General features: G+C 37.7%; 2 protein-coding genes across 6 annotated transcripts in view; both read right to left on the reverse strand.

The window, feature by feature from the left end:
• The window catches only part of LOC113467354, a 14957-nt gene extending 9258 nt beyond the window's left edge, over window positions 1-5699 (reverse strand). Inside the window, exon 1 of the mRNA XM_026823478.1 lies at window positions 5335-5699. Coding sequence (XP_026679279.1) covers window positions 5335-5554 — 220 coding nt within the window. The 5' untranslated portion in view covers window positions 5555-5699. The remainder of the gene's footprint in view (window positions 1-5334) is intronic.
• Window positions 5700-7248: 1549 nt separating this feature from the next.
• Window positions 7249-18626, reverse strand: part of LOC103508959 (calpain-A) — a 41091-nt gene continuing 29713 nt past the window's right edge. For 2 of the 5 annotated variants that reach the window (XM_008473564.3, XM_008473557.3), the window contains exons 10-14: window positions 17888-18029; window positions 12353-12466; window positions 10407-10543; window positions 9827-10022; window positions 9326-9422 (exon numbers count right to left, since the gene is read on the reverse strand). In XM_008473564.3, coding sequence (XP_008471786.2) covers window positions 9337-9422; window positions 9827-10022; window positions 10407-10543; window positions 12353-12466; window positions 17888-18029 — 675 coding nt within the window. In that variant the 3' untranslated portion in view covers window positions 9326-9336. Of the gene's footprint in view, window positions 7479-8775; window positions 9423-9826; window positions 10023-10406; window positions 10544-12352; window positions 12467-14206; window positions 14344-17887; window positions 18030-18626 lie in introns of those variants that run through there. The other 3 variants (XM_026823566.1, XM_008473549.3, XM_026823572.1) reach the window with 3 other exon arrangements.

The raw sequence follows: 18626 nt of genomic DNA on the forward strand, positions 1-18626 counted from the left end.
AAAAATAAAGGTGGGTGTTTTTAAAAAAAAAAAAAAAAAAAAAATCAGTCCTGGTTACTTACTCGGTTTGCAATCTACGAGTTCCAGATTATCCACCGCTAGATGAACCGGTTTATCTACTGAAACATTCTTCACATCGATCTCGATGACGATTTGAAACTTTGTCATTTTGGTTCCAAGTCGGATCCGGTACTTTTCCCATCTGGAGAAAAAAGCAACAGAATAATAAATTTAGATGGGTACTTATTCAGAACCCGATATCGATATTTACTAAGGCCCGAAGCCAACACTGCGTCGATAGCACGTTGAATACAAGAGTTCCCAATGTTTCACTTAAGGTAAGCAAAGTTACTCGTGGTTCGTATTCGGATGGGTGACCGTCTGAGAAATCGCGTGCTGCTGGCTTTTCCTAACAAGCTGTCACCGAATGGTGAGTAAAACCCCCCGTCACTGAAGACCTCAGAAGTTACATAGTTATAAATATATTTGTAGTGACGTTAAACCCAATCAAATCAAATGATTAATATTTTGTGGTAAAGCAGAGAGTTTTTCACAATTTTTGTGAGTATCACAGCATTACTATAAGTTCCTCCTGAGTGTTAAACCCTTTGATTAGAATAAATGGTTCTCACCTTTGATAGTCATCCCCATACTCGCTGACAACCCAAGAGATGTTCTGCGCCACTTTGACTATCCGTAGCATGCCCTTCTCCATGTTACCCAGGTGTAGATTCGCCTGGAGCATACGCCCAACTTATGACGTTGTACGTTGTGTTGGGTATCGAGGCCAAATTTGAAGACTCCAAAGAGCTTCGAACGTACGGCCCAAATAGTCGGCTAAAATTGAAAATCTTTTCCAGGAAACAGATGCAACCAATTAAGCATCTCTTTCTTCTATGTGAATCTGTAGCCAGGAGCGATATTAGCAGGTTGAATGCAACATTTCCCAACAATATATCACTGAAAGCAAAGTTGCACGTGGTTGGTATCCAGCTGAATTACCATATGGGCAATTGCGTTCTGTTGGCTTTTTCTGGTCTCATCAGGTTGTCACTGAATGGAGGGTAAAACCTCCGTCACTAAAAACCTTGGCAGTTATACAGTGATGTTAAATCGCTATCAAATAAAGATGGAACTTTTAATCAAATCCCTAGTTTATACGGTTTCCAGACTTTCAAGTCATCGAGGAGTCGGATTGCAACAAGTATGTATACGTAGGTATAGCTCAGTTATTCAGCTATACCCAACTCAAACTCTCTCTCTCTACATTTACCTCTCCTCCATTTAATTTGAGAATTAGACCACAGTAATAAATTGTAGGTAGACTAGGTAGTAAAGGCACATTTTTTTAGTAATATGCGAACAGTATAAATAAGCACTGTCATTACAAGGTCTATTACCTATGATATCTATTTGCCCCAGACATTCTAAGGTACGCTATTTAACGTCCAAATTTCCACACTACCTTCTCTCGTCACGTAGTGTGTTTTGCAAACTCGAAACACAAATAGAAATGTCACACCAGTTACACTCTTACACATCACACTGGTTCAATAGAAACAATAATATTTGTGTAAGTATTCTCATTATTTGTGTATTCAGTATTCACACTATGTAAATCAACAGCCCCTCAGGAGTTCCCAAAATGGGCGCCAATCCTTCCCTTGAGGGGCAGAAGTTGTCAGAGGGAGCAATTCTTAGTTGGAAAAATATTTACCAATATCTTTTCGTCCGAATTTTGTTGTTGTTGTTGTTATTGTTGGTGGTGGTCTTTTTTTCCATATCATTTCCACAATTCCACACACCTAGAATGTATGCTGTGGGGAGAGAGGCTTTCATTTCAATAGAAGGGGGTATGATATAAGTAGGGCCATCGGCTATAATAAACGCCCTATGTCACTGCGACCTGCTTAGATCTTTTGTGACTTTTAGACGGGGGAGTATCTAGTGAAACTTTGGAAACCACTGGCCTACGTAGATAGGCGAGAATGTTTTGTACGTCAGTAACAAGCGTTGCCTAGGCAGACTGCCAGGTGGAACACGTGGCTTCATAGTCTAGGTCGAAACGTCGATACACAACTGACCTGGGTGTGGGAAAGAGCCACCTTGAAATCAAGGTCTCCAACGACCACAAAATGGATAACTAAATGACATCACCAATAGGAGAATAGGATCCAAAGAAGTAGTCCAACACCGTGAGATAGGTGCCTTGCCTCACGGAAAATAAAGGAAGTAATTATTAGAATTAGAATAGAATATACCTAATTCATCCTGCTCCAATGAAACTAAAAAGTCCCTTTAACCAGTAGCTCGAGCAGAAATAGCAGTTCGTTCTCAGAACGGCTGGCTTTCTCCTATCCTGTCCTCCTCTCTCTTTGATTTCGGGACGATGAGGCAGACAGTGTTAAATACCAGGAATTCCGGAATACTTTACACTGAATGAAAACACTTTGGGCTTCACTAAGATAAACGCAACCCTCACAAATCTCGTTCTTCATCATATTGCAGAAGAAATTATGAGAAGACAAATCGAGAAATGCAAAACGGGAATGGAAACGAAGAAATTGCTGACGATATGCTACGGAAATTAAACGCGATAAGAAGAAGACATGAGAGAAATATTCGACACGGATACATCCGACGTGAAGCTAACTTGAATTTCCGCCATTAGAAAACGTTTTATTCTACCTATTTAGTCAGCCTGTTGAGGTTGTGATAGTACTTAGGGAGGGAGTTAGGATCTTTTAATTTTCTTTAATCGTGCCCATAAAGTCAATTAGTTTATTATTTAAATCCACTTCTAGAGAAGTTCTCATTCCATCTCTCTCTCTCTCTCTCTCTCCTATCTCTCTCTCTCTTTCTTTCTCTCTCTCTCTCTCTCTCTCTCTCTCTCTCTCTCTCTCTCTCTCTCTCTCTCTCTCTCCTCTCTCTCTCTTCTCTTTATTTACCTCTCTGTTTTGAAGGCGGAGGTATGTTGGGTATCCCGCGGTCGTAAAATCCGATAACTTATGCTCAGGAATAGAAGTTTGTGACAGATTGGGAAAAGGGAAACCCTATTAGGTAGCTCAGGGGAAATAAAAAGACCCAACTTTATTAATTCCTCTTCAATGAACAAGTTTAGTGAAATAAAAAGCTCATTCAAAAAAGAGAAAGTATAAAAAGGAGCCCCCAAAATCTGGTCTAATCAGGCTAATTATAAACAAAAATTTCCCTTAAATGGTCACCATTTTTGATAAAATCAATGAAAATCGGTCAGATCCTTCGAGCGATATACGCTCGTCTCGATATACGAGCCGAATAAGCAAACGATCTGAATGGAAAAATGGACGAGTTAAACATAGAACCCACACCGTTTAGAAATAATACGAATTCACAGCACAGAGCAAATAGGCAGGACAAATCCTGAAGCTCAACAGGAGTCCTGAGTAGCAGGAAGAAGTGTTCCATATAACAATTGAAACTCATGTAACCTATAACATTGAAATCATGTACAAATAACAGCACAGTAGACATAACACGATACCTACTGGTGTTTTATGTGTTGAGAAATGAAACAATTTGTTTAGCCCACTAATACGAAGCTTCCCGCAATTTCAAGTTTGAGGAAGCAGATTCTGGTTTGGAAAGACGGAAGTTTTTGGAGGTGAAGAAACGGCGAAAGAGACCAATCAGCTAACCTAACCAAACCAAAAAGCTGGTAACAACCGATTTTATTAAGCTTGTGGTTAGATTTAGGTAATTAGGTGATACATAATAATAACAAACCCTAATATCAACGTTAGATCAGGTATAAAGTCATTTTTTGGGTCAGCTGATATCAAGGTATTTCTATTCAGCTTTGTCATAAATAATTATTGGGTAGGTACAATATAAAAATTTTGATTTGCTACGTAGCTCGTAGCGAAAATATTTGAAAATTAAACTTGATAGGTACCGACATATGTAGGTAGTTTTTAATAAATAAAACAGAATAAAAATGTAGGCTATACCTACCAAGTTACATAAATTCGAATGAAAAATGTTCACGTCAAGTCAGATGATGATATTATACGCAACAAATTAGTAGGTAGGTACCTACGTGAATTACTCGCACACGTAACGTGTTGGCTATAGAATCGATATAGGCAGGACAAATCCTAAAACACAACAGGAGTCCTGAGTAGCAGGAAGAAGTGCTATAAACATTTGAAACTCATGTATTCATGTAACATTGAAACTCATGTAACCTATAACATTGAAATCATGTACAAACAGCACAGCAGACATAACACGATACCTACTGTTTTATGTGGCGAGAAATGAAAGAACAATTTGTCCCACTCAATACGATTCCAAGTCATAAGAGAAAGCTTATTCCAAGTTATATGAGGAAGCATATTCTGGTTGGGAAAGATGGGCAGGGAGGTTTTTTTGGAGGTGAGGAAGTGGTGAAAGAGACCAAATAACTAACCTAACCAAAAAACTGGTAACAACCGATTTAATTTATTTTGTGATTAGATTTAGGTAATTAGGTGATATAATAATTAAAATTAAGTATAATAACAAACTCTAACATCAACGTTAGATCAGGTAGAAAGCCATTTTTTGGGTCAGCTGATATCAAGGTTCGTATTTCTATTCAGCTTTGTCATAAATAATTATTGGGTAGGTAGGTACAATACAAAACTTTTGATTTGCTACGTAGCTCGTAGCGAAAATATTTGAAAATTAAACTTGACAGTTACCTACATATGTAGGTAGTTTTTAATAAATAAAACAATAAAAATGTAGGCTATACCTACCAAGTTACATAAATTCGAATGAAAAATGTTCACGTCAAATCAGATGATGATATTATACGCAACAAATTAGTAGGTAGGTACCTACGTGAATTACTCGCACACGTAACGTGTTGGCTATAAAATCGATAAATTTATTTTTAAACATTAAAAAATAATTGCAGCTATTAAAGGTCTGTCGCCAAGAATGGTAAATAAATCAACCAAATTGTGTTGAAAATAAATTCAGATGTCTTCTTGACGCAGATATTTCTAGTGTACCTTTTCCCATTCATGAAATATTTCGTGTAAATCCCATGGTGTTAGGTTGTGGGCTATTATTGCATCTCATCGAACCACCTGACTAATACCTTTTCCCATTCATGAAATATTTCGTGTAAATCCCATGGTGTTAGGTTGTGGGCTATTATTGCATCTCATCGAACCACCTGACTAGTACCTTTTCCCATTCATGAAATGTTTCGTGTAAATGCCATGGTATTAGGTTGTGGGCTATTATTGCATCTCATCGAACCACCTGACTAGCCCCATTCCCCCTCCTCTGTTCACAACTCACTTTGGTTATTCTGTTTGTAGTCCAGGTAAGGTCCATCCTGATAGTTTTCAATAGAAAGCACATCAGATCCTGTGACTAGTTGAAACCCGTCCGAGAAGTTAGTCTTCGGGTCCCAATGCCAGTGGTTGCACGGATACTCAAAGTCACATCTATACTGCACGGCTCCACCACACACACTGAGCCACACACTGATATGCACTAGTATTAACCTCGCATCCATTAGAACTCAACCGTACACCGTGTTACATGGTTTATGCTCGGCATAACGGCGAACTATTAGGAAAACGCTTTGGCGTTGGATTTGGTTTGGATGAATTTCCCGACACTGAGATACGGAGCGGACACGCACATGGTATCACGGCCGATGTTCAAACAGCACACATTGAACGGCGTTGGATTTGGTTTGGATGTATTTCCCGACACTGAGATACGGAGCGGACACGCACATGGTATCACGGCCGATGTTCAAACAGCACTGATCCCTGGGAGATGTTTTTCAAAGATGAAAATGCAAAAAAATCTCGGGATGAAGAAGAGACACAGGGAGGGAGGGAGCGAAGATGAAAAAGATGAGATGCGCGAAAGGTATCAAGTGTCGTCACACCCCTAGCGGGAGGCTGGGGAACTAAGCGCGACCTTTGTGAGAAACACAGAAGACATCACCAATAGGAGAATAGGATCCAAAGAAGTAGTCCAACACCGTGAGATAGGTGCCTTGCCTATCTCACGGAAAATAAAGTACCTAAGTAGTAGAATAGAATATACCTAATTCATCCTGCTCCAATGAAACTTAAAAAGTCCCTTTAACCAGTAGCTCGTTGGTCACCCATTCAGGTACCAACCACGCGCAACGTTGCTTAACTTCAGTGATCCACCGGGAACTGGTTCAATGTGCTATTGCCACTGACTATTGGTATTTGAGTTCAATTACGAATATGTATTAGGTCTTGTATTAATGCCAACGATCCTACAAGTATGCTCTAGGAAAATATAGTAAAATGTACACATAAAAAACAATACAGGTAAATTATAAATAAAGATAATAAAATATTTCCAATGTAAAACGCTTTTCTTAAAAAAATAAAAATAAATATCTGTTAGGCGACAACAAGAAATGTATAAATGGGTTTACGTAATAAAAATATAAATAAAATATTAGTAACTTTTAAAAAACAAATAAAATTGTGCATTGAAAGAGGAATTATAATACAAAGAAATCATCGGTTATGTACAAATTAAGTTGAGTATTCGTTTCGAAGATTAAAATTTGATTAAATCTAAAGTAAAATAGCAGATCTTAGAAGATAAGTTTGTAGTTTTTCTGATGCTAATATCAAAGGAGCAAAAATATAGAATCTTGGAAGGTAAACTACCCAGGCTTTTTTTCCAGACGTTTAACGTCATTGTAAGGTTTTAAGTGACAGAAGTTTAACCCTCCGTATAGCTTCTCAGTCCTCACATCAACCTCACCCAGCCTAAGAGGGGCTGGGAAACGTCATGGGGTTGCCAAATTGGTCACCCATTCAGGTACCAACCACGCGCAACGTTGCTTAACTTCAGTGATCCACCGGGAACTGGTTCAATGTGCTATTGCCACTGACTATTGGTATTTGAGTTCAATTACGAATATGTATTAGGTCTTGTATTAACAACCTCATTCCAAGACGGCAGAATTAGGGTCCGAGTTAGCACCCCAAAGCACTCAAGTTCAATCATCTGCACCTTTCACTCCTAGGGTGAAGGAATTACGAGTACAGAGTATTCTCTACCCATTCCTCCAAGGTGAATGTGGCCTTGTTCGTGCTGGATGGATCTCGAGCTTTGAACAAATGGTCACCCATTCAGGTACCAACCACGCGCAACGTTGCTGAACTTTAGTGATCCAACGGGAACTGGTGCATTTAATGTGCTATCGCCGCCAACTATCTAAGTTCAATTACGAATATAATTATTGCGTAAACAACCTTTCACTCCAAGACGGCAGAATTAGGGTCCGAGTTAGCACCCCAAAGCACTCAAGTTCAATAATCTACACCTTTCACTCCTAGAGTGACGGAATTACGAGTACAGAGTATTCTCTACCCATTCCTCCAAGGTGAACGTGGCCTTGTTCGTGCTGGATGGATCTCGAGCTTTGAACAAATCTGAAAACCAAGAACAGACAGGGCATGTTGGAATGAGTATGGATAAGCTTTAATACCCAGCGATTGCAAACGATTGGAAGCGGTTGGTCCAATCGTGTCGTCTTTTTACTCATTGTTTACAAGAGTGATGTCATTCATTTCATCGTATGTGTTCTTTTACTAATTTTATCTTCCAATCGCTAAGCTCACCAGATAAACTTTTAAATTTCGAGTTTGATGCGGTTCGTTTACATTTTTTACAACCGCAACAGTTTTTTCTCTCCTTGTGAGATTAATCGCTTAATTAATGACGTGATCACGGCGAGTTTAAACTATTGGATTATAAAATGTTCCTGGCCATCAATGAACAGACAAATTGAAAAACAGACGCTCACCTATCATCGTCTTTAATCGGACAGCACACATCATGAAGTCCAATAGTATACTTGAGTACATACTCTGAAAGACTTGACATAATATATTCGTAGGTTACACCTAAAAAAAAAATCTGGTGTGAACATCACACGACTTTCTATTACATTTGCGGAATACGTATTTTTTTTTAAAAAATAATAATAAAAAAAATGAAAATTTTTCTAAGTCCCGAGCCGCCTACGGCGGCCAATTTTCGACCAAAAATTTCCTATCTTAAAATACTCCCCGTGTGATAAGGAATCATATAAAGTATGAAAAAAATTGATTTTTTTTTTTTTTTTTTGAAAATTTTTCTAAGTCCGAAGTTTGAAGCAACATTGACTTTGGTTGATATCTGGATGAGTGACTGTCCGATTTTTACCAAATTGTTACAGTCGCGTCCTTGGACCATACCGGGATAGCATACCAAATTTCATCGCTCTACGACAAACCGTTCTTGAGATATTTTGTTCACAACATTCTACTTTTTCCCATTTAAACCTGTAGTACGTACATACATACATACATACATACATACATACACACATACATACATACATACATACGTACGTACAGACCATGGGCTAAAAACCACTTTTTTGGAATCAGGGACCCCAAAACGGATATTTCCACACATTTCCCGATTTTGAAAATTTGGACCGATTGCAATACTAAAACCTTGTATAGGTTCCCTATACGTAAGGGTAATAGAAAGTAAAAAAAGCTCCTGTTTCACTTAAACCTCAATGTTTCAGAGATCTGTTTTTTTTTTTTTTTTTTTAGGCTTACGTAAGAAAAAAAATAAAAATAAATATCTGTTAGGCGACAACAAGAAATGTATAAATGGGTTTACGTAATAAAAATATAAATAAAATATTAGTAACTTTTAAAAAACAAATAAAATTGTGCATTGAAAGAGGAATTATAATACAAAGAAATCATCGGTTATGTACAAATTAAGTTGAGTATTCGTTTCGAAGATTAAAATTTGATTAAATCTAAAGTAAAATAGCAGATCTTAGAAGATAAGTTTGTAGTTTTTCTGATGCTAATATCAAAGGAGCAAAAATATAGAATCTTGGAAGGTAAACTACCCAGGCTTTTTTTTCCAGACGTTTAACGTCATTGTAAGGTTTTAAGTGACAGGGGTTTAACCCTCCGTATAGCTTCTCAGTCCTCACATCAACCTCACCCAGCCTAAGAAGGGCTGGGAAACGTCATGGGGTTGCCAAAATGGTCACCCATTCAGGTACTAACCACGCGCAACGTTGCTGAACTTTAGTGATCCACCGGGAACTGGTTCAATGTGCTATTGCCACTGACTATTGGTATTTGAGTTCAATTACGAATATGTATTAGGTCTTGTATTAACAACCTCATTCCAAGACGGCAGAATTAGGGTCCGAGTTAGCATCACAAAGCACTCAAGTTTAATAAAGCACCTTTCATTCCTAGGGTGATGGAATTACGAGTACAGAGTATTCTCTACCCATTCCTCCAAGGTGAATGTGGCCTTGTTCGTGCTGGATGGATCTCGAGCTTTGAACAAATCTGAAAACCAAGGACAGACAGGGAAAGTTGGAATGAATACAACATTACAACTTCATTTTTGTGTAATTATTACGGAGAATTTTTAAAAGAGTGTCCAGGGCCTCGAGCTTTATATTTCTCTTTTACTGTAGGGTAGATCCCCAAAATTTGGATCACCCCCCCTCGACAGTGTGTGGAAGAATTTTTTTTTTTATTGTAACCAAGGTTAAACTAAATTTTGCAAATTCCTTTAAAAAAGGAGAAAAGGGGCTTCAGAAGAGGGGAAATCGGTTCAGATTTCACAAGAAGAATACGCTTATGCTCTCACCAAGTGAAAACTAGTACTTGGACTTTGCGATACCAAGTACAATTAATGTACTTGAACTTTGTACTTGCAAGTATAATTTACCCAACTCTGTACTCACCTATCATAGTCTTCAATCGGACAGCACACATCATGAAATCATCGAAGGAGATCCTAGCATCTCTACCCGAGTACCGGTGTGCCAGGATGTTAAGGATATGATTGTTCAGATGATATCCTGCCGAGGTTAACGCCTGACGAAGCTCAAATGGAGACAGGTAGCCAGAATTTTCCTGATCGTACATCTTGAACACGGACTGAAATAAGGAAGGAGAGAATAAATAGGATTACGTTACATTGAAATTCAATTATTTTCATTGTTCAAATACATGGTAGTATGTTAACAATGTTTGGTTACCTCCACAATTTAAAAACATCAACACCTAATTTAATGGACCGGCCGAACTAAAACCTAAACAGGTAAGGTTCGTTCTCAGAACGGCTGACTTTCTATCTTTTCCTCCTTCTTTATTCGATTTCGGGAAGAGCACTATTGGTGGAGTTTCCTCTCCCCACCCCAACGGGTTATTTTCTGGTGTTCTCTGGTGTTGAGTCAGGAGCTATTGTGTCCCATCTGATGAGGAATATAAGGGATGGACATGTTACGACACAGACCACACGGATCCAACGAAAGCCCATACCTTCCAGTTTCTGATATCCTTCCACAATTGTTGGAACTCCTCGAAACCCAATTTTCCGGATCGATCTACATCCAACATAGCTACCATACTTCTGCACACGTCCTTGGAGAATCCGCCTTCTGTTGTGGTCTTGGTTTCTGTTGAGCAAGAAATTGGGTTAGCCACATTTTCTATTCTTTCTTTCGAGTTTAATTCTTCAGTTTTGGGGCAATGATCTTAGACCAGCCACTCACTATCAGGAAGACCTGGTCTACCTGATAGTGAGTGGCTGGCCTAAGAATAAAATCAGTTTAATGCTACTTAATTTAAAGCATTACGCTGAAAACTACAGGATTAATAATAATTTGCGTTAAGCTTTGAAAAGTTTTAGGTTTATATACTTCGGCCCGATACCACGTTCAGAATTATTTGAATTCCAAAACCATTTACCTAATACCTAATTCATCAGATATATCCCCGATACTAATCTAAACACTACACCATATACTTATTATATCTACTTATTAAACTAAAGGCAATTTAGAACCGGAAATTTTTTCCACGATCCATTCAATCTCAAGCAGTCAGGTCGGAAACCTTTACACCTTAGAAGGGAGCGAAGATGAGATGCGCGAAAGGTATCAAGTGTCGTCACACCCCTAGCGGGAGGCTGGGGAACTAAGCGCGACCTTTGTGAGAAACACAGACGTGAAATATGAGGCAGTAGGTGTGAATTAATGATAGCTTAATGTGATACAGCATATTAATTAGAATAGTCTTCCCATGACAGGATATTATTAATGTCTAGACTCAAGTGATTAGAATCACTTAATCACACCATCAATGAGACTCGTATACTTAGGTGTAGTGGTTCTGTTCCTGTGTTTAGGTTTATATACTTCGGCCTGATACCACGTTCAGAATTATTCGAATTCCAAAACCATTTAGTACCTAATTCATCAGATATGTATATCCCCGATACTAATCTAAACACTACACCATATACTTATTATATCTACCTATTAAACTAAAGGCAATTTAGAACCGGAAATTTTTTCCACGATCCATTCAATCTCAAGCAGTCAGGTCGGAAACCTTTACACCTTAGAAAACTCAATTCCAAACTTCTTCCTTCATAGTGGTGAAAATATACTCAAAGATTCGCTTGAGTGAACATTACCAATATTTCCAAAGTGCAATCACTCAACAATGGACCATCTTATCTTGTTCTCTATTAGTATGCAGGTATTGTGTAGGTGTCTGCAAATTTGTATGAACTCCTAATATTTACGAGTGTATGCAATGTGCACGACTTGGAACTTTCACATTTCCTCTATTTCTTCATCACTATCTTTTTCATTCCAACTAAAGTTTTCTATTTTCCTATTTCATTATCAAGTCTAATTATTATTGGTATCATTTTCTCTTCGAGCGTCCTTCTCAGTATCTTTTTTCCATTTGATTTTATATTTATTCTTCGTTTTATCTTCTTGTTTGGTGTTTAAGAGCTGTATCATTGTATTTCGTGTTAATATAGGCCGGGCGGCGGTTCGAGATCTTGGCGTTCGCGCCCCTTGGCACGCTTGACTCAAAGATTCCCTTGAGTGAACATTACCAATATTTCCAAAGTGCTATCACTCAACAATGGACCATCTTATCTTGTTCTCTATTAGTATGCAGGTATTGTAGGTGTCTGCAAATTTGTATGAACTCCTAATATTTACGAGTGTATGCAATGTGCACGACTTGGAACTTTCACATTTCCTCTATTTTTAATAATGTACAGATGGATGGCGTTGTGTTATATTCATAATTATTATGTTCATGTTAGGTTTTAGTTTTTGGAAGAGACTGACAAGAAACGCCGAACCTATTCAACTAGGAAAAGGCTAGGAAGAAGAAGAAGAAGAAGATTATGTTCATGTTAGGAGAAATGGGTTTGTGAGTAGTTCGTGAACAGGACTTACCAAGGGCAGCGCCCAGGGGCGTATCTCGGCAGGCATTGCCGCATATGAGCGCCAGAAGGTTGCCCACAATGCCAGTGGCGGGGGAATCGGTTGTCGAAGTGTTAGCAGGCACATCTAGCACACAAAACTAAGATTAGTTCACAAGTTCAACACTAGGGAGTAGGGAGCGCTAGGAGAGCTCATGATCCCTCGGATGGAAAAAGATGTCCTATTATATGTCATCAGTGGACAAAAAATTGGCCTCACATGCATTTTTTTTAAAAACGAAATTTTTAATTGGTTGGGTGGAAGAGCTCACTGTGTCAGAAATAATAATAAAATTTTACAATGATTGTGTGTTGATTTAATTGAGCCACATTGTCGCAGTAGTGAAGTCGAAAGGAGAAAATCCGTATTTTAGGAAGTCCTGCTGAAAAATAAAATTCGTACATGTGAATTCTGGATTGGGCAGTAAAAAAAGAAGAGGTGGAAAAAAACTGCTCAATAACTTTTGGCTGATATGCAAGATGAAGCGAAAGCTTTTACTCCAGCAGCCCAGCAAAATGGTTCCATTTATGCGAGGAAATCTACCATTCTAATTGATACGTAAAGGCTACTACTTACGTACTGCCTCATAGTTACTTCTACCTTCTACTTTAAGCATGAGCCAATTATTATCTACTTCTACATACCTATGTATATAAAAAAAAAAATCGTTCTTCATGTATATGTACCTACAGATTTTAAGTGTGTGTGTACCTACCAGTGGATATCAAGTGTGTGTACCTACTTACCTACCCAACCCAATAAGCTCTTTAGTGGAACGTAACCACTAGGCGATATTAATGCATGAGGCATTCTCTACCACCTAACCCTTAGAGCTCTATTTGTGGCCTAAGGCAGTAAAATTTCTAGTATCGATACATAGGATACTTTTCACAGCAGGATAAACATTAAACAGGGTATTATTAACATTGAGAGAGAGTGAGAGAAAGAAAAGCTTCGTGGGCCAGGGGCCAGGACGGAAGTTTGGCAAACATTTTGTTTTACATATAGCCAATGATGTCTACTTTAGTGCTATTTACCCTTCGGAAACGGAACCGATTCCGATGGCGCGCCATTTTGATTTCCTTTGGTTCAAGTACAGGCGCTGTCACGCCAAAAAAGGGGAAACGAGCTTCAAACGAGGGAAATAGATCAGTTGCGCTTACTTGGGTGATGTTTCAAAGTCATAGAGCAGGAAAAATGAGGACCAACGGAATTATTCTTTTTCTTTGTTAACACATTTCCTCATTGTATAGAATTCAAGAGGTTCTCACATTTCATGCATCTTTGCCAAAAAAGAAATTTCTCGTGAAAAAATGGAATGAAAACAAACTTGCTTTCGAAGAACAGTGGTTTACGGAAGGAAAAGGATTCCTTGTTCGATTCAGAATTTGACCACATAATACGAGAAATAGAGCTCTAAAGGTTAGGTGGTAGAGAATGTCACAGACATTAACTTGCAATAAATAGGATTACGTTACATTGAAATTCAATTATTTTTATTGTTCAAACAAATACATGGTAGTATGTTAACAATGTTTGGTTACCTCCACAATTTAAAAACATCAACACCTAATTTAATGGACCGGCCGAACTACAACCTAAACAGGTAAGGTTCGTTCTCAGAACGGCTGACTTTCTATCTTTTCCTCCTTCTTTATTCGATTTCGGGAAGACCACCATTGGTGGAGTTTCCTCTCCCCACCCCAACGGGTTATTTTCTGGTGTTCTCTGGTGTTGAGCCAGAAGCTATTGTGTCCCATCTGATGAGGAATATACGGGATGGACATGTTACGACACAGACCACACGAATCCAACGAAAGCCCATACCTTCCAGTTTCTGATATCCTTCCACAATTGTTGGAACTCTTCGAAGCCCAATTTTCCGGATCGATCTACATCCAACATAGCTACCATACTTCTGCAGACGTCCTTGGAGAATCCACCCTCTGTTGTGGTCTTGGTTTCTGTAGAACAAGAAATTGGGTTAGCTACATTTTCTATTCTTTCTTTCGAGTTTAATTCTTCAGTTTTGGGGCAAAGATCTTAGGCCAGCCACCCACTATCAGGAAGACCTGGTCTACCTTAAAGTGAGGGGCCTGGCCTTAGAATAAAATCAGTTTAATGCTACTTAATTTAAAGCATTACGCTGAAAACTACAGGATTAATAATAATTTGCGTTAAGCTTTGAAAAGCACTATCAGGAAGACCAGGTCTACCTGATAGTGAGTCGCTGGCCTTAGAATAAAACCAGTTTAATGCTACTTAATTTAAAGCACTACGCTGAAAACTACAGGATTAATAATAATTTGCGTTAAGCTTTGAAAAGCGCGAAGCTCAAAGTTGGGAAAGAGCTGATTACGGTCAAAGTAAGACACATCCTATTGTACATATGATGTACAGTTTTAAACTGTCTATTTTACAGAGGGCGATCAAATATTCAAATCTAAAAGCAACTTACTCAATTTTCTGATAATATCGCCTAATAAATCCAATCAGGCAAGCGTGAAAAGTAAATAGTACAGCGATTAGATACAGTTCCTGCATAGCAAAGGTTAGTAAAAACGATAACAAACTTCAGTCAAGTTACTAGAGGAGAATCAAAAGAAATTAAATTACAAGAAATCCATTGCCAACAATAACAGTAAAAGTAAATTTACAACCATGGGGAAGTTGGAATGCTTTTCCTACTCAGCAAAACGTAAGTTCAGGCGTTAAAGACACAGCAAGAATAGAAGTCAGGGTAGACAACGCTATAAAACACCGTTGAAAGTGTATTCCATGATTGGTTTAATCCTATTCGTTTAAATTGGTTTAATATAAAGAGTTTTTCTGTTTATACAGTTCTTCAATTTTTGATATTTTTCCGACAGTCATAATTTCTCAGTTTTGGAAGGCAAAAGTTTCACAAACCACCAAAAACAGGGAACAAAAAGACGGCCAGAGAAAAGGCAACCGTTAAAACAGAACTTCACATCGCTCGATCAATACTATATTCTCATTTCAACACTTTGCATTATCTAGAAGTCTAGAATCTCTAGCAAGTAGCCCGCACTTAGCACTTACCCAGTGGTGCTGTACGTAATCATTATACACAGGGTATAGACATCTCAAAATAGAACATGAGATAAGACTTTTTCCCTATTTTGCCCCATAAATAGAAATATTGATCCTCGATAAGAAGTATTGAGTGCCAGGAATTACAAGCACCTTGTGTCATGTAAACTAGGCCTCAACCTACCCACTCTTGACAAGCATGTTATTGGGTGTCATATCTCACCCAGTCACAATATGAGAGCATGACTCACTTTTCATCTCATCTTCTGTAACTTGGTAGAGTAAAACATGTAAATGAGAGTTTGAGTTTAATAATAAAATTCGTTTCGTGTAGTGTAGCATTATCTTCCCTCTTTTTAATTTAAATTTAGTTCCGCCTAGGAAATAATAATAGACTCTTGAGTGGAAGGTAACCACTAGGGAAGAGAGAAGTTTGAGTTTAATAATTTAATTTAAATTTAGTTCCGCCTAGGAAATAATAATAGACTCTTGAGTGGAAGGTAACCACTAGGTAAGGTTAAGGCCGGAGGCCCTTACCCTTAAAGCTCCATTATTATGTGGTCAAATTCTCAAATAAATGAGGATAAAATTCCATGCCTCGGGTTAGATAGAGTTCCTGCATAGCAAAGGTTAGTAAAAACGATAGCAAAATTCAGTCAAGTTACTAGAGGAGAATCAAAAGAAATTAAATTACAAGAAATCCATTGCCAACAATAACAGTAAAAGTAAATTTACAACTATGGGGAAGTTGGAATGCTTTTCCTACTCAGCAAAACGTAAGTTCAGGCGTTAAAGACATAGCAAGAATAGAAGTTAGGGTAGACAACGCTATAAAACACCGTTGAAAGTGTATTCCATCATTGGTTTAATCCTATTCGTTTAAATTGGTTTAATATAAAGAGTTTTTCTGTTTCTACAGTTCTTCAATTTTTGAAATTTTTCCGACAGTCATAATTTCTCAGTTTTGGGTGTTTTCGGACAGATTAGAGCGGCTAACCTCCGCTTCCTAATAAAAGATTATCTCTACTTTAGTAATGTAAAGATGGATGGCGTTATGTTGTATTCATAATTTGTGTGTACCTACCAGTGGATATCAAGTGTGTGTACCTACTTACCTACCCAACCCAATAAGCTCTTCAGTGGAACGTAACCACTAGGCGATGTTAATGCATGAGGCATTCTCTACCACCTAACCCTTAGTGCTCTATTTCTGTGGCCTAAGGCAGTAAAATTTCTAGTATCGATACATAGGATACTTTTCACAGCAGGATAAACATTAAACAGGGTATTATTAACATTTACTTTTCACAGCAGGATAAACATTAAACAGGGTATTATTAACATTCGTTCTACGTTCTAGGGGGGTTAACACATTTCCTCATTGTATAGAATTCAAGAGGTTCTCACATTTCATGTATCTTTGTCAAAAAAGAAATTTCTCGTGAAAAAATGGAATGAAAACAAACTTGCTTTCGAAGAACAGTGGTTTACGGAAGGAAACGGATTCAAGTTCCAACTAAGGCATGTAATTTTATCCTTGTTCGATTCAGAATTTGACCACATAATACGAGAAATAGAGCTCTAAAGGTTAGGTGGTAGAGAATGGGTTAACACATTTCCTCATTGTATAGAATTCAAGAGCTTCTCACACTTCATGCATCTTTGCCAAAAAAGAAATTTCTCGTGAAAAAATGGAATGAAAACAAACTTGCTTTCGCAGCACAGTTTACGGAAGGTTTACGGAAGGAAACGGATTCAAGTCCCAACTAAGGCATAAGGCATGTAATTTTATCCTTGTTCGATTCAGAATTTGACCACATAATACGAGAAATAGAGCTCTAAAGGTTAGGTGGTAGAGAATGTCACAGACATTAACTTGACTTAGTGGTTAGGGTCCATTTATGATTTAGAAAAAAGCCTGGTCAAAAGTTATGTACTACTTGTGCGAAATCTTTAAGTACTACTTTTAGGTACTCTTTTTTTTCTGGAGAAATTTCTCTTTCGACTTTTTTTTAATGCACAAAAAGAGTGGAACAGTTCCAACACAAAATTCTAAATTAAATCTAAGGATAACACTTATTTTAGCACTGTTTTTTCTGAAAGTTAGTCCCTCCTAAAATGCAATAAACCCAAGGATAACACTCATTATAACACTGATGTTCTAAAAGTTAGTCCCTCCTAAAATGCAATAAACCCAAATACAACACTTATTTTAACACTGATTTTTCTCAAATATAGTCCCTCCTAAAATGCAATAAACCCAAGGATAACACTTAACACTAATTTTTCTCAAAGTTAGTCCCTCCTAAAATGCAATAAACCCAAATATAACACTTAAAGGGATTTATTCCTAAAGAACATTTTATTGTTAATGTGTTATAAAATGAACTTCAATATTATTATTATTATTATTATTAACACTGATTTTTCTAAAATCCCTCCCAATGGTCTTACCATTTCTCATGGCATAGTCCAGAATATCTTTGAGTTCCATCCAGTCCACTTCCATATCATCGCCAGCAAGCTTCTGGAAGAACTGTCGAATGGCTTCCGTCTTCTTCTCTTTCTCTGGCTGAGGTTCATCCGGTATTTGTATCTGAGGAGAGGAATAGGAAAACATTATTGACAGATTTTTTTATTTATTTCCAAGTGCGTAGAGGTAGGACTTTATTGTTAAAATTCCCTCAATTAGGTAATTAAATAAATGTCTGAAAATAAATAAAGTGCTAAAAGATGTTAACTTAAAAAAGGTTGCTTTTAATTTACTTTCAGTGTCCAGTTATTGCTGAACTGATCCTTTCCAATATTGAGACACAACATATGCAATATTATGGTTGGTAAATTGATTCAAATACTTTCTCTTTCTCTCTCTCTCTCTCAAAAATGAGACACAGTGATTTATTGTTGGCTGCCATTAAGAACGTACAGCGCTGTTATCTCGCGATAACAAATGGCATTTCTTTGTAGCACATGTTTATCACAACCGCTAATTTTGCAATATTAATACTCAAGGCTAGCTGGGGTCTACAATCACATGGGCTCACATGTTACCTTTGAGTAAATACTACACGAGCAAAACATCTTATTCTCCCCCTATTGTCTGTTTCTCAGCACTTGACTTTCGAGAATGAGGGAAGAAGACATCACTCTTTACATGGTTTTATTTAATCCTGTATACATTACATTTATTAAA

This window comes from Diaphorina citri, unplaced genomic scaffold (assembly GCF_000475195.1).
Source record: "Diaphorina citri unplaced genomic scaffold, Diaci psyllid genome assembly version 1.1 scaffold22, whole genome shotgun sequence".
Taxonomy (NCBI): Eukaryota; Metazoa; Arthropoda; class Insecta; order Hemiptera; family Psyllidae; genus Diaphorina; species Diaphorina citri.